Consider the following 15,415-nt stretch of genomic DNA (forward strand, 5'->3'; position numbering starts at 1 on the left):
CCCAAGGGAGAAAATGCAGAATTTCATTTTATTTTCACTTTTCAAGGGGTTAAATTCGTGCTCGGTACTGGGGTGCTCTCAGGGAGGCTTCCCTTACCTCTCCCACTGACGCTACTTAATCTCACCTGCACTCCAGCACCACCCACACTTCCCTTCCGGGTTCAAAGTGAACTATCCCACTAGGCTTGGGCCAATGCGCTAGTTCCTTCTCAGCGGCAGGGTGGGACCTCGAGCCGGGCTTCGGAGACCCGCCCCCCGTACGTGGCGTGCGTGCAGGGCGCTGTGCTGCGCGGGCCGGTTTCTCCAGCGCTTGGCGCCCCCCGGCGGCAGCGGGGCTTCAATGCCACGGCCTGACTGGAGCGTCCGCCATGGAGTCGCAGAAAGAGGCGCGAACACTCCAGGAGCCCGTCGAGCGGCCGCCTGGGGCCTCAAGGTCTCAGACACCGAAGGACAAGGAGCGGCAGGAGGGCGGCGCAGTGCCGGCGGCGGCTGCCCTAGGCGCAGAGGGGGACGACACAAGTGCGGACGGGCTATGGGAGCTGCCGGTGGAGCCGGCCGAGCGAAGGCCCGAGTGCAGCCGCTGCAGGTGACCGCGGGGCCGGGGGCGGGGACTGCAGCCGGCGGTGGCCTTCGTAGGAGGCTGCGGCGCCCCCTGCAGGGGAGGCGGCGGTTTGGGCAGCTCCGCGCTTAGGTCGACGGCGGGGTTGGCGGTTTCACCTTGGAAATCCCGGAAATGCCGGGCACACCTACTTAGAAGCCCTTTATCCAGGTTCATGATTATTTAACCTTACTTCCTGCAACATATTGAGCGTATCATGGGGTGAGCAGACATCAGTTCTGTTTCCAAAAAACTTAAGCGTCCGATAGGGAAAGTAAGGAGTGATGACAATAATACTTGTAGTTTCACAGTCATACTTAAGTGGCATAGTCATATCACAGTTAAAAAACATAAGGTGGATTGGAAGAGAGAGGCAGTCTCCTTTGCCTGTCGTGCTAAAACTCTATAGGGCCTTTTCGGGTCTTCATTCTGGGTCCTCTTCTAACCCTACACACGTCGCAATGGTAATTTTAAAAATCAGTTTTCATGGTAAATTGTCACCTACATCCTAGTGGATCTAGTTCAGACCTTTCTTCTGAGCACCAGAACTGTGCGTTAATTTATCAGGTGTTTATTGAGTGCTTTGATAATCACTGACAATGCAGTGGAGTCCATGTCTTTGTATTCTCTTACTGGATACAGATAATAAACCAGCAAACAAGCAACCGAATATGTAATTACAAACTGGGAAAAAAGCAATGAGGGAAAGGAATGGGATGCTATTGTAGAAAATAGCTAGATGGTGTCAGGAACTATCTCTGAGACCTGAAAGATGAGAAGAATCCAGCGAGGGGAAAAGCATTCCAAGAAGCGGAACAGAAAGAATGAATATGGTTGAAGGTCTTTACTACTTGAGTACTTGGTGTGTCTTACTTTGGACGTTTTGACCTTTTCCTAGGGCTAGATTGTAGGACTTCAGAGGAAGGGCTCTTGAATATAGAATGTTTTTATATTTTCTAAGTGTACTATGTATAGTTGATGCTCAGTAAAACTTTGAGGAGGATGGAAAATTTGTGATTTAGGGACTGTGATTTTGAACATAGGGGTTTGTCAATACAATTAATTTAAACCTGTCGTCTGAAGGGGTTGGGGAAACATTTAAAAATGTTTCGACGGATCTCAATAGGATACTGAAAGAAAAGTGTTTCAAATATAAATCGAAGGCTAAATTCTTGTGCTAGCTTTATTATGTAGTTTTTAGTCTGTTCAGAACTGTTAATTATAAATATATAGTTAAAAAATCTGTTTAGCAGAGATTTATAATGCTTTTTAAAAAATAAAAATGACTTGCTAAATTTTCTTTTTTTTCAGTTACATTTAGTTAATACTTTAGGATTACAGTTTTCCGCAACATTTCTGCACTTTGCTTATTTCTGGTGAAATTTGCTACCTGTAAAAAGCTCTTCTCCCTCTTGACGTGCTATGCATTTTATTTGCTTTAATTAGGTAGACTATAATTCTAGAATAATGGAGAATGTTTAGGTTTTTTCAATAAAATGTAAACGAATTAATGGCTTTTTCTTTTTTATTAGGCTATTAGAGTTCTACTAGTACCCTGGGTGAACTTTTTTACATTTATGCCTAAAATAGTTTTAAAAATGCATTATTAGATTTGTTTGATCAGTAAGTCACAGTTATTTGGCTGTTTACTTAAGCTGTATTTGTTTCTCTGAACACGTTACTATGAATGTCACAGCCTAGGGGAGTTCCAGAAATTAGGTTTGTTCAGGAAGTGCAAACTCAGTTTAACTTTTCAGCAGAATCTTGCTCATTAGAAATACAGCATGTGTTAAATATGAATGGAATATTCTTAAAAAGATCCCAAACTTGTATTATTGCAGGATATAGATTCTATAAATGTATTCTGTCCTTTATGTATGTCTTGTTTTCAAAACCTGCCTGTATTTCATTTACCTCTTAGAATACCTTTTCTATCCCCTATTCCCAAACTTATAAAATTATTTTTTTTTCAGATAAAGACAAAACCTTGGTTGAGCTCCCCAAAGTATGTATCGTTAGCATTATTTGAGATAAAATAAGAAGGCTGAGGGTCATGGGACATGGTAGGTGCACAAAAGATTTGTTGAGCTACTTGGTAAAATTCAGTTGTTCAACAAATATTTTTGGAGACCCTACTTCCAGACAGTGTGATAGGCACACAGCTATGAAATACAAAGATGAAAAAGAGATGATTTCAATTCTCCTGTAGCTCAGGATCTAGTGGAAAGTGGCATATCTATTTAAATGGGGAGCCCTCAGATTAAAAATTAGATGATGTAGGGCAGTTTTTTCAAATTATTATTATTTTTCTTCAGTTTTTTCAAATTATAGGTAACGAACCACAGTGAAACTTTTGTTACATGCACACTCGTGTGTAGTAGAGAATGTATTCAGAAAGAATTTGAAAAACATCACATTTTTGAGGCTCTGAAGAAAACAGCAAAAAGTGTTTTCTGAATTTTTCAAAGTAAAAATATTTGTAAAATAACTGTTCAGGTTAAATTTATTTTGCTCACTTAAATAATCTTATTTAAATTATATGACATCAGAGTAGAAAGATTTAAACACTTTTTATATGTATTTGATATCCTTTGGCAGTCTTTGAAATTAGGCCATGATGGAAGTAAGAGTCAGAAGGTAAAAGGATGCATGTTCACCAAGTAGTGCTTCTGAGATTTTACTAGAATCTTTAATTTTGTTAGGAAGTAAAACATGATGTACATGTGTATATGTATGTATATATGCGTATATATATATATATATATATATATATATAATGCACATAAACATGTGGACTTTTTCTTGTTGAATTCTACACTATCAGCTTCTTTCTTAGATGGGTATATGTAAGGTGTTACAGGAACACATGAGAAAGTTGCCTCTAACCCTAAGTTTGTGAGGAAACGATCAGGGAAGTCTTAAAAGTGACATGTAAGCTGAGACTGAAGGGCATATCAAAATATTTAATCTGGATTCTAATATTTAGGATTAATTAGAGAAGAGACTGACTATGGGGAGGGCTTGAGGGAGGAAAAAGTGAGCTCTGGTTGAGGGAACATCGTTCAAGAGTTCTGTGTATAGCGTATATAGTGTATTTGGAGAGTTTGGCAGAAGGGAGGGAGTAGTGAGAGAAAAGGCTGCAGAGATTAGTGGTAGTTGCCCCAGGCAGGGCAAGATAAACTATGTCAGGGAGTTTGGGTCTAGTGCTCTTGAACCCAACAAGCCAGCCACTGTAGTATTTTTATATTTGAATGGTGGTGATAAGTTTGACTTTTGTAGTTTACTTTTAGCTGTATGATTTATACTTTTTTATTTTATACAATTGGATGGTGATAAAAGGGTACAAAATTGACTGGGAAGAATTAGGGCGTCATTCCAGAAATATTTTAGTCATTTTAATTATACTTTTACATCGTCTGTAGATAATTGCTATGCATTTGAAGGTGAGTCATAAACCACTTGCAAATCATTGGTCATAGGAATAACTGAATAATGTCTAAAAACAGCATGTTTTAAAACCTTTTTAAGGGAAGAAACAGCAGGGAGAGTGTGCATACAAACTGAATCAGATAACCCTGAGATGGAAGTTTTTGTCTCTCTACTGTTTTATTTTCAAAAGTAACAAGCTGTAAGAATTATAATAAACCATATCTGTGTGTTTAACACCCATTTACTAAACACCAGCCATCTGCCAGGCACGTACCAGGCCTAGGTGTTTTATATATGGTAGTATTTTATTCAGTTCTTGTAACAAACTTTTAGATTGCTTCTTTTTTTTTCCAAACTGAATCCTGCTCTGTTGCCCGGGCCGGATTGCAGTGGCACAATCTTAGGTCATTGCAACCTTTGCCTCCTGGGTTCAAGCCATTCTCCTGCCTTAGCCTCCCGAGTAGCTGGGACTACAGCTGCCCACCACCACATCTGGCTAATTTTTTTTTTTTTTTTTTTTGAGATGGGGTTTTGCCATGTTGGCCAGGCCGGTCTCGAACTCCTGACCTCAGGTGATCCGCCCTCCTCGGCTTCCAAAGTGCTGGGATTACAGGCATGAACCACCATGCCCAGCCTAATTTTTGTATTTTTAGTAGAGACAGGGTTTCCACCTTGTTGGCCAGGCTGGTCTCGAACTCCTGACCTCAGGTGATCTGCCCTCCTCAGCCTCCCAAAGTGCTGGGATTACAGGCATGAGCCACCATGCCTGGCCTAATTTTTTTATTTTTAGTAGAGACAGGGTTTCCGCCTTGTTTGCCAGGCTGGCCTCGAACTCCTGACCTCAGGTGATCTGCCCTCCTTGGTGATCTGCCTGCCTTGGCCTCCCAAAGTACTGGGGTTACAGGTGAGAGCTGCTGTACCCAGCAATTGTTTGCTTTTAAATGATGAGGAAATAGAGGTAACAGGCAAGTAGCAGAATTGGGTCTCTAGCTCCAGACCACTTGGTTCCCTAGCTCATGCAAGTACTTGACCTCACTCCAGGCTCCTTGCTGAAGAAGCATTAAGATTTTGTTTGCACAGTAGGAATTATCACCAGTTGAAGTGGCATCATTAAGACTGCAAGATTTTCAAACTTTTTAAGTTAGTAACAGGATGCCTGAATTTTAGTATTTTCTCTGGCTTTTTAATTCTACATAACCTTTTCCTTACTCTTTAGGCTTGGATATTCTGGAGGAAAAAGTGATGGGGGGAACATCATAAGAGAGAGACAGAGAGAGAAAGTGGGGGAAGGAGAGAAACAAAGGAAAACTGCAAGTGTTTAACAGAAATGCACAAGCCACAAACTGGTAGTCTTACAGGTATTTTGCTTTGAACTGTGTTTTATCAGCTTTTAAATTAGTGGCTAATAGTTCAAAGTCAAGATGTTTTATATAAAAATCCAGATTTCTGGCTTTTATGACAATGGGAAGATCTGACAGCTCAGAGACCATCTTCCTCAGCAGCAGTTAGTTAGGCTCAGTATTATTGACTGTGTCTGTCTATTGGGCATGATCTCTCCATGTCACTGTAGCTCCCAGTCATTCCTGCTTAACTCATTTGTGGTTAACTGCTGGCCCCCCATAGGCATTTATTTATGTTTTGATTTTGGACCTCCTGTTTATCACTGTGGCTGGTCTGACTGAGCAACAGGTAAATCAGTCTTCAAGTTTGGTGGGAAAAGTGAAAAGTGGTAATTCCCAGGGTAGTTAATGTAGAATAACTGAAACTGTTGAATCTGTATCAGCACTTAGAAAACAAACTATTTGGTAAATTTAAAATCAGCTATATTATTTATAATTTTTAGGATGAAAATTTGGGTATTGTGAAGTTTAATTTTTGTACATACCAAAAATATATTCTCAAGAGAAAATTATTACATTAATTTGTTCTTTCCTGTTAGTATAGAAAATATGTTTATTCTTTGAAGTAGTTCATTCATAATAGATGTGAAAAGCTAACTGATTTACAAATCACTGTGCAGGCTAATTGTATGTTCAAAGTTGAGCAAAGATGATGTATGTCAAAAGGGAATTTTTTTCGTAACCTTAATTAAGTCTCCAAAGAGGAATGACCGGTTTTAAAAACACATTAGAGCTTTCTAAGTGATTTATTTTCCCTAGGAAAAATAGGAATTATATTTTTACCCTCTGATAGGTAGAAATTTTCTTCAAAGACCATAAAAGCACATTAATTCCTTGAGTTCATTTGCCCAAAATTAATAATTCATAGTTTCTATTAGTGCTTATGTAGTTCGAGAATATATTCAGAAGTAGTCTAGCATAAAATTTGGTGTCACTTAAAAAGAGTTCGCAAGCTACAAAGTACTTTTACATTTTCGTTTAATACATGAGACAACCTTATGATTTAAATTGTGTTACTCTGTTTTATATACTTTCAAGGTCAGATGACTAATAAGAGGCAGAGCTGCTTTAGCTTTCATATTTTTATTGCTACACCACATAATAATGAGTTATACGTAAATGAACAGTGTGACTCCATTTGTTTTTCTTGCATATAATAAGTATTTGCATGAGATGTTCCTTTGCTTTCTTCTAATATATGTATATTTTGGAGAGGGAGTCTTGCTCTGTCACCCAGGCTGGAGTGCAGTGGCTCTATCTTGGCTTACTGCCACCTCTGCCTCCCAGGTTCAAGCAATTCTCTTGCCTCAGTGTCCCGAGTAGGTGGGACTACAGGTACATGCTGCCACGCCTAGCTAATTTTTTGTATTTTAGTTGAGACAGGGTTTTACCCTGTTGCCCGGGATGATCTTGAACTTCTGAGCTCAGGCAATCGGCCAGCCTTGGCCTCCCAAATTGCTAGGATTACAGGCATGAGCCACCACTCCTGGCCTCTACTCTAAAGATTCTTTTCCTTTAACTTTGGCCATGGCTTTTTTAAATTATTTTAAGATGGGCAATTTTTAAATTACTGTCTTTTTTAAGGTCAAGCCTGTATCTCCTGTATTCTTTATCTGTCTGTGATGAGATTCTCATTTCTGTTGCTGGCTTTTCATTTTTAGTTAGAAAGGCAGATTCGGGGAGGCTGAGGTGGGAGGATCACTTGAGCCCCAGGAGTTTGAGGCTGCAATAAGGTATGAAGGGGCTGATGCACTCTTACCTGGGTGACAGAGTGAGACCCCATCTCTTAGAGAGGGAGAGAGAGGTTGGATTTTTTTTTTCTCTGTTGAGTTTATTGTTTTCTTGTTTTTCATTTTTCACTATTGGAAGCCTAGTTAGTATGTATTGAGTCTGTTGATATTGCAAAGGGTAGAGAAATTGACCTGACAGAAATGTCTCTGATCTGTTTGTTTATGTAGACAAGTTATTTGGCAGGCTATTTTTTTTTTTTTTCAAAAATTGTGGTAACATTTACATAACATAGTATTTACCATTTTAACCAGTTCAGTGACATTAAATATGTAACATTGTATAGCCATCACCATGATATATACCCCAAGCCTTTTAATCATACCAGCATAAACTCCGTCCATAAAACTATAATTTCCAATTTTCCCTTCCCCCAGTCCCTGGTAACCTCCTATCCTACTTTTTGTTTCTATGAATTTACGTAGTCTAGATTTACGTGTTTTAGATTTAAGTGGAATCATATTTGTCTGTCTGTGTCTGGCTAATTTCACCTAGCATAGTGTTTTCAAGGTTCATCCATATTGTAGCAAATGAATGAAAATTTCACTTAATTTTATGGCTGAATTGTATGTCTGTGACCACATTTTGCTGATCTGTTATCCATTCATCTGTTGATGAATACTTGGGTTGTTTTTACCTTTGGCTGTTGTCAACAATGCTGCAATGAATATTGGTATACAAATAATTTGTTCTAGTTTCTTCACTCAGTTTTTCTTGATATATATTTTAGTTTGGTGCAAAAGTAATTGTGGTTTTTGCCATTATTACCTAGGAGTGGAATTGCTGGATCATACAGTAGTTTTATGTTTAACTTTTTGAGGAATTGTCAAACCATTTTCCACAGTAGCTGCACCATCTACATTCCTACCAGCAATGTGTGAACTTTTTTTTTTCCACATTTCTGCCAACACTTACTATTATGCATTTTATTATGCCCATCTTAGGAGGCATTAAGTGATCTTTCATTGTGGTTTTGATTTGTGTTTTACAGACTAATCATGTTTAACATCTTTTCATGTCCTTTTTGGCCAATTGCCTATCTTCTTTGGAAAAAAAAGGTCCATTCAAGTCTTTTTGGCAGGCAAATTGTTGTAAGTGGGCTCTAAAGTTAGGCTGCCTGAATTTAAATCCTGACTCTGTAACATTGAACAAGTTACTGAACATCTTTGTGTTTCACCTTTGCCAAATGTAAAAGTGGGACAATAATGGTTATCTACGTCACAGTGCTCTTAAGAGAATCAAATGATTTAATATACATAGAGTGCTCAGAACAGTGCCTTTTGTATAATACTTAATAAATGTTATATTTATTTTTAGGACTCTGAGAATGCTTTGCCTTGACTTATGAAAGAAAAGTGAATTCTAGTTAATATGTAAAATGTTTTTTAAAGAACTTTTTTTTGTGGTAAAATACATAAAACACAAAATTTACCATTTTAACCATTAGAAGATATATTAATTTTGAAATGAAGTATGGGATGATTAAAGAAAACAGAAAATATAAGATATTGTTCAGTAGTGACAAGAACACAACTAATTGGTATTGTTTTACCAACTCTTTGCTAATCAACTGTGTGACTTTGGGTGAAGTACTTGAATTCTTGGTGCTTTTGTTTATCTGTAACAGGAATATAACCTACTTTATAGGATCAGAGAGGTTAATGTACATGAAAGCAATTAATACAGGAAGTATAAATAACTTTTGCAAGGTAAAACTATTAATACTTATCATTAGAAGATTTTGTTATAAAATTTATTTTTATTTTTATTTTTTTATTTTATTTTATAAGTAAACTTATCTCATTACAATTGTTCTGTGGCAAAAGTCATGACACTGTCCTGAAAGCAAGTTGCTTTGTTATGAGATCTTTGTGGTATTTAAGTACAGTCTTCCCTTGCCGTAGGAGAGTAATTTGTTTCTGAGTCACTCCACTCTCAACCCTGATAGAGTGAATTCTTGAAAGCACAATTGCCATTGAAATTGATGATACACAGTTACCTAAGTACTTAACAGAGAAGGCATGTATATGATACTTAATGTGCTTGAAAGTGAATCTTTTAATGCAAACCCCCAGAATAAATCTGAAAAAAATGCAGTAATTACCATTGCTATAGCGAACCATGAATTCTTTGAGAGAACCCAATGTAATATGTATCAATTATATGGTGGCAATTATGACCCCATTACTATTGTATTAGTTTGTTTTCATGCTGCCGATAAAGACATACTGGAGACTGGGTAATTTACAAAGAAAGAGGTTTAATGGACTTACAGTTTCACATGTCTGGGGAAGTCTCACATGTTGGAAGGCAAGAGGAAGCAAGCCCCATCTTACATGGATGGCAGCAGGCAAAGAGAATAAGGAAGGTGCAAAAGCAGAAACCCTGATAAAACCATCAGATCTTATTCACTACCATGAGAACAGTATGGGGACACTACCCCCATGATTCCATTATCTCCCACCAGGCCCTCCCACAGCATGTGGGAATTATGGGAGTACAATCGAAGATAAGATTTGGGTGAGGACACAGAGCCAAATCATATCAACTATTATATTATTTTCTTTTGATATGGAGAGTTAGTATTTGACTACGGGCTGATTTTATTTTTAAATTTTAGTTTTGAAGTAATTTTAGACTCCCTGAAAGTTGTAAAAATTGTACTGAGAGTTCATGTACGTGAAAGCAATTACCACTAACTCAATATGGTTGTTATACATAACCATCATGCTGTGTAGCACAATAAGGGCCTAACTCAATATGGTTGAGTTTTTATCCACTAACTCAATATGGTTGTTATACATAACCATCGTGCTATATAGAACTATAAGGGCCTGATAATTTATTTTATTTGCAAGTGGACAAGGTAGCCTGTCACAGTTTCATGGATGCTGGCAAAAGACATGAAATTCCTGGGCCAAAGACAAAGGACTTTATTACTCAAGGCACATCAGGGGGTATGAGTTTCATGTTTGTGTTGTTTCCCTTGTTCTCTCCCATTCCAAGCCCTACAGAGATTTCAGAGATGATTAGGTAGATGCTGTGCACGCAGTGGGTTTGGATCCTGGCCAAAGGACCTTGAACTTAGTGTGTGAATTTTTTATAATGGGTTGCAAGTAAACCTGCACTTCTTCCAGTGGGAGAACTTACCTGTCTTCCAAGGCTGTTCATCATACCTTTGAAAAGATAGTCCAGAACAAAAGGTTAGTTAGTATGTCACTCACAAAAACATACAGAAATATATGAGACCCATGGAGAATTACCTCCAAAGTTCAGTTACCAAAATGAAGAAGTGAACATTGGTACAGCACTATTTTTCTTTTCAACTTTTAAGTTCCAGGGTACATGTGCAGGATGTGCAGGTTTGTCACATAGGAAAACGTGTGCCATGGTGGTTTGCTGCACAGATCAACCCATTCCCTAGGCATTAAGCCCAGCCTCCATTAGCTGTTCTTCCTGATGCTCTTCTGCCCCATGTCCTCCTGACAGGCGCCAATGTGTGTTATTCCCTGCAATGTATCTGTGTGTTCTCATTGTTCAGCTCCGACTTATAAGTGAGAATATGTGGTGTTTGGCTTTCTGTTCCTGCATTAGTTTGCTGAGGATGAAGCATCCAGCTTCATCCATGTCCCTGCAAAGGACATGATCTCATTCATTTTTGTGGCTGCATAGTATGCCATGGTATATTTGTACCACATTTTCTTTATCCAGTCAATTATTGATGGGCATTTTGGGTTGATTCCATGTCTTTGCTATTGTGAATAGTGCTGCAGTGAACAGACACGTGCATATATCTTTATAATAGAATGATTTATATTCCTTTGGCAACATACCCAATAATGGAACTGCTAGGTCACATGATATTTCTGCTTCTAGATCTTTGAGGAATTGCCCCATTGTCTTCCTCAGTGGTTGAGCTAATTTACACTCCCACCAACAGCATAAAAGTGTTTCTTTTTCTCTGCAACCCCACTAGCATCTCATTTCTTGACCTTTTATTTATTTTTTATTTTTTTGAGATGGCGTCTCACTCTGTCATCCAAGCTGGAGTGCAGTTATGCAGTGTCAGCTCACTGCAAACTCTATCTCCCGGGCTCAAGCAATCCTCCTGCTTCAGCCTCCCTAGTAGCTAGGACTACAGGTGTGCACCACTACATCGGCTAATGTTTTGTGTTTTTGTTGGAGATGAGGTTTCACCATATTGTCCAGGCTGATCTTAAACTCCTGACCTCAAGTGATTCACCCTTCTTGACCTCCCAAAGTGTTGGAATTACAGGCGTGAGCCACTTTGCCTGGCCATTTCTTTTTAATAGTCACCATTCTGACTGTCGTGAGATGGCATCTCACTGTGGTTTTGATTTGGATTTCTATAATCAGTGATGTTGAGCTTCTTTTCATATGTTTGTTGGCTGCATGAATATCTTCTTTTGAGAAGTCTCTGTTCATGTCCTTTGCCCACTTCTTAATGGGGTTGTTAGTTTTTTTCTTATGTATTTGTTTTAAATTCCATGTAGACTCTGAATATTAGACCTTTGACAGATGGATAGATTGCCAGACTTTTCTCCCATTCTGTAGGTTGTCTGTTCACTCTGATGATAATTTTTTTTCTGCTATGCAGAAGGTGTTTAATTAGATCCCATTTATCAGTATTTGCTTTTGCTTTTGCCTTTTTTGTCATGAAATATTTGCCCATGCCTATGCCCTGAATGGTATTGCCTATATTTTTTTCTAGAGTTTTTCTAGTTTTGAGTTTTACATTTATGTCTTTAATCATCTTGAGTTAGTTTTTGTATAAGGTGTAAGGAAGAGGTCCAGTTTTAACTTTCTGCATATGGCTAGCCAGTTCTCCCAGCACCACTTATTTAAGTAGGGAATCTTTTCCCCATTACTTGTTTTTTTCTCAGGTTTGTCGAAGATCAGGTGGTTTTAGGTGTGTAGCCTTATTTCTGAGTTCTCTATTCTGTTCCATTGGTCTTTGTGTCTGTGTTTGTACCAGTACCATGCTGTTTTAATTGTTGTAGCCTTGTGGTATACTTTGAAGTCAGGTAATATAACGCCTCCAGTTTTGTTCTACCCTTAGGATTGTCTTAGCTATTCAGGTTCTTTTTTGGTTCCATATGAATTTTAAAATAGTTTTTTTTTTTTTTTTTTTTGTCTAATTCTGTGAGAATGTCATGGTAGTTTAATTGGAATAGCATTGAATTTATAAATTGGGCAGTTATGGCCATTTTCACAGTATTGATTCTTCCTATCCATGGGCATCGAATGTTTTCCCATTTGTGTCCTCTCTGATTTCCTTGAGCAGTGGTTTGTAGTTCTCCTTGAAGAGGTCCTCAACTTCTCTTGTTAGTTGTATTTCTAGGTATTTTATTCTCTTTGTAGCAATTGCTAATGGGAGTTCATTCATTATTTGGCTCTCTGCTTGCCTGTTGTTGGTATATAGCAATGATAGCGATTTTTGCACATTGATTTTGTATCCTGAGACTTTGCTGAAGTTGCTTATCAGCTTAAAAAGTTCTTGGGTTGAGTGGATGGTGTTTTCTAAATACAGGTTTATGTATTCTGCAAACAAAGGTAATTTGATTTTCTCTCTTGCTATGTGAATATGCTTTCTTTCTTTCTCCTGCCTGAATGCCCTTGCTAGAACTTTCAGTACTATATTCAATAGGAGTGGTGAGAGAGACCACCCTACCTTGTGCCAGTTTTCAAAGGGAATGCTTCCAGCTTTTTAACTATTCAGTATGATAATTGCTATGGGTTTGTCATATGCGGCTCTTATTATTCTGAGGTATGCTCCTTCAATACCTGGTTTATTGAGAGTTTTTATTTATTTATTTTAATTAATTTTTTCTTTTTTTGTCTACCCTTCCCTGGGAATATTGAGAGTTTTTAACATAAAGGAATGTTGCCTGTAATTCCAGCACTTTGGGAGGTTGAGGTGGGCAAATTGCTTGAGGTCAGCAGTTTGAGACCAGCCTGGCCCACATGGTGAAACCCCGTCTCTACCAAAAATACAAAAATTAGCTGGGCGTGATGGTATGCACCTATAGTCCCAGCTGTGTGGGAGCCTGAGGCAGGAGAATCGCTTCAACCTGTGAGGTGGAGGTTTAAGTGAGCTGAGATCACACTGCACTCCAGCCTGGGAGTCAGAGTGAGTCTCCATCTCAAAAAAAAAAAAAAATATATATATATATATATATACACACACATATATATATATATATATATATATACACACACACATATATATATATACACACACATATATATATATCTCCATATATATATCGACATTAAATATATATATATATATATATATATGGACATTAAGTTTTATTGAAGGCCTTTTCTGCATCTATTGACATAATCATGGTTTTTGTCTTTAGTTCTGTTTATGTGGTGAATTACATTTATGGATTCGCGTATGTTGAACCAACCTTGTTTCCCAGGGATGAAGCCAACTTTATCATGACAGACAAGCTTTTTGATGTGCTGCTGGAATCGGTTTGCCAGCATTTTATTGAGGATTTTTACATTGATGTTCATTAGGGATATTGGAGGACAGTTATCTTTTTTGTTCTATCTCTGCCAGGTTTTGGTATCAGGGTGATGCTGGCTTTATGAAATGAGTTAGAGAGGAGTCCCTCCTTTTCAATTATTTGGAATAGTTTCGGTAGAAATGATACCAGCTCGTCTTTGCACCTCTGGTAGAAGTCAGCTGTAAATTCATACTGTCCTGGGCTTTTTATAGTTGGTAGGCTATTTAATTTACCTGGGAGTCATTCAGGAGCAGGTTGTTCAGTTTCCACGTAGTTATGTGGTTTTGAGTGAGTTTCTTAATCTTGAGTTCTAATTTGATTGCACTGTGGTCTGAAAGACTATTTATTATGATTTCAGTTCTTTTGCATTTGCTGAGGAGTGATTTACTTACAATTATGTTATCAATTTGGAGTAAGTGCCATGTGACAATGAGAAAAATGTATATTCTGTTATTTTTGGATGGCGAGTTCTGGGGATGTCTGTCAGGTTGGCTTGATCCAGAGCTGAGTTCAGGTCCTGAGTATTTTTGTTAATTTTCTGTCTTGATGATCTAATATTGTCAGTGGGGTGTTAAAGTCTCTCATTATTATTGTGTGGGACTCTGAGTCTCTTTATAGATCTCTAAGAACTTGTTTTGTGAATCTGGGTGCTCTTGTATTGGGTGCATATATATATATTTAGGATAGTTAGCTTTTCTTGTTGAATTGAACCCTTTACATTATGTAATGTCCTACTTTGTCTTTTTTTTAAATGATAACTTACTTTATTCTTTTAAAAAATTATTTTATTTTATTTATATATATCTATATTTTCTTGCATTTTAGGTTCTGGGGTACATGTAAAGAACATGCAGGATAGTTGCATAGGTACATATATGGCAATGTGGTTTGCTACCTCCACCCCATCACCTGTATCTGGCATTTCTCCCCATGTTATCCCTCCCCGCTACTGTCTCTCCCCTATTCTCTCCCACAGACCTCAGTGTGTGATGCTCCCCTACCTCCATGTGTTCTCATTGTTCAACACCCACCTATAAGTGAGAACATGCGGTGTTCGATTTTCTGTTCTTGTGTCAGTTTGCTGAAAATGATAGCTTCCAGGTTCATCCATGTCCCTACAAAGGACACGAACTCATCGTTTTTTATGGCTGCATAGTATTCCATGATGTATATGTGCCACATTTTCCCTGTCCAGTCTATCATTGATGGGCATTTGGGTTGGTTACAAGTCTTTGCTATTGTAAACAGTGCTACAGTGAACATATGTGTGCATGTGTCCTTATAATAGAATGATTTATAATCCTTTGGATATATAACCAGTAATGGGATTTCTGGGTCAAATGGAATTCCTATTTCTAGGTCCTTGGGGAATCACCACACTGTCTTCCACAAAGGTTGAACCAATTTACACTCCCACCAACAGTGTAAAAGTGTTTCTATGTCTCCACATCCTCTGCAGCATCTGTTGTCTCCAGATTTTTTAATGATCGCCATTCTAACTGGCATGAGGTGGTATGTCAATGTGGTTTTGATTTGCATGTCTCTAATAACCAGTGATGATGAGCATTTTTTCATATGTTTGTTGACCTCATATATGTCTTCTTTTGTAAAGTGTCTGTTCATATCTTTGCCCACTGTTGCATGGGTTTTATTTTTTCTTG

The 15,415-nt window shown here is 38.1% G+C and overlaps 1 protein-coding gene across 2 annotated transcripts in view; it reads left to right on the forward strand.

Annotated features, from left to right (window-relative positions):
- The first annotated feature begins 283 nt into the window (after positions 1-283).
- DTWD2 (DTW domain containing 2) overlaps positions 284-15,415 on the forward strand; it is a 174,952-nt gene continuing 159,820 nt past the window's right edge. For both annotated transcript variants that reach the window (XM_032272811.1, XM_032272866.1), the window contains exon 1: positions 284-586. In XM_032272811.1, coding sequence (XP_032128702.1) covers positions 369-586 — 218 coding nt within the window. In that variant the 5' untranslated portion in view covers positions 284-368. The remainder of the gene's footprint in view (positions 587-15,415) is intronic.

The sequence above is a fragment of the Sapajus apella genome, unplaced genomic scaffold (assembly GCF_009761245.1).
Source record: "Sapajus apella isolate SASKATOON/1434 unplaced genomic scaffold, GSC_monkey_1.0 scaffold1, whole genome shotgun sequence".
Classification (NCBI taxonomy): domain Eukaryota; kingdom Metazoa; phylum Chordata; class Mammalia; order Primates; family Cebidae; genus Sapajus; species Sapajus apella.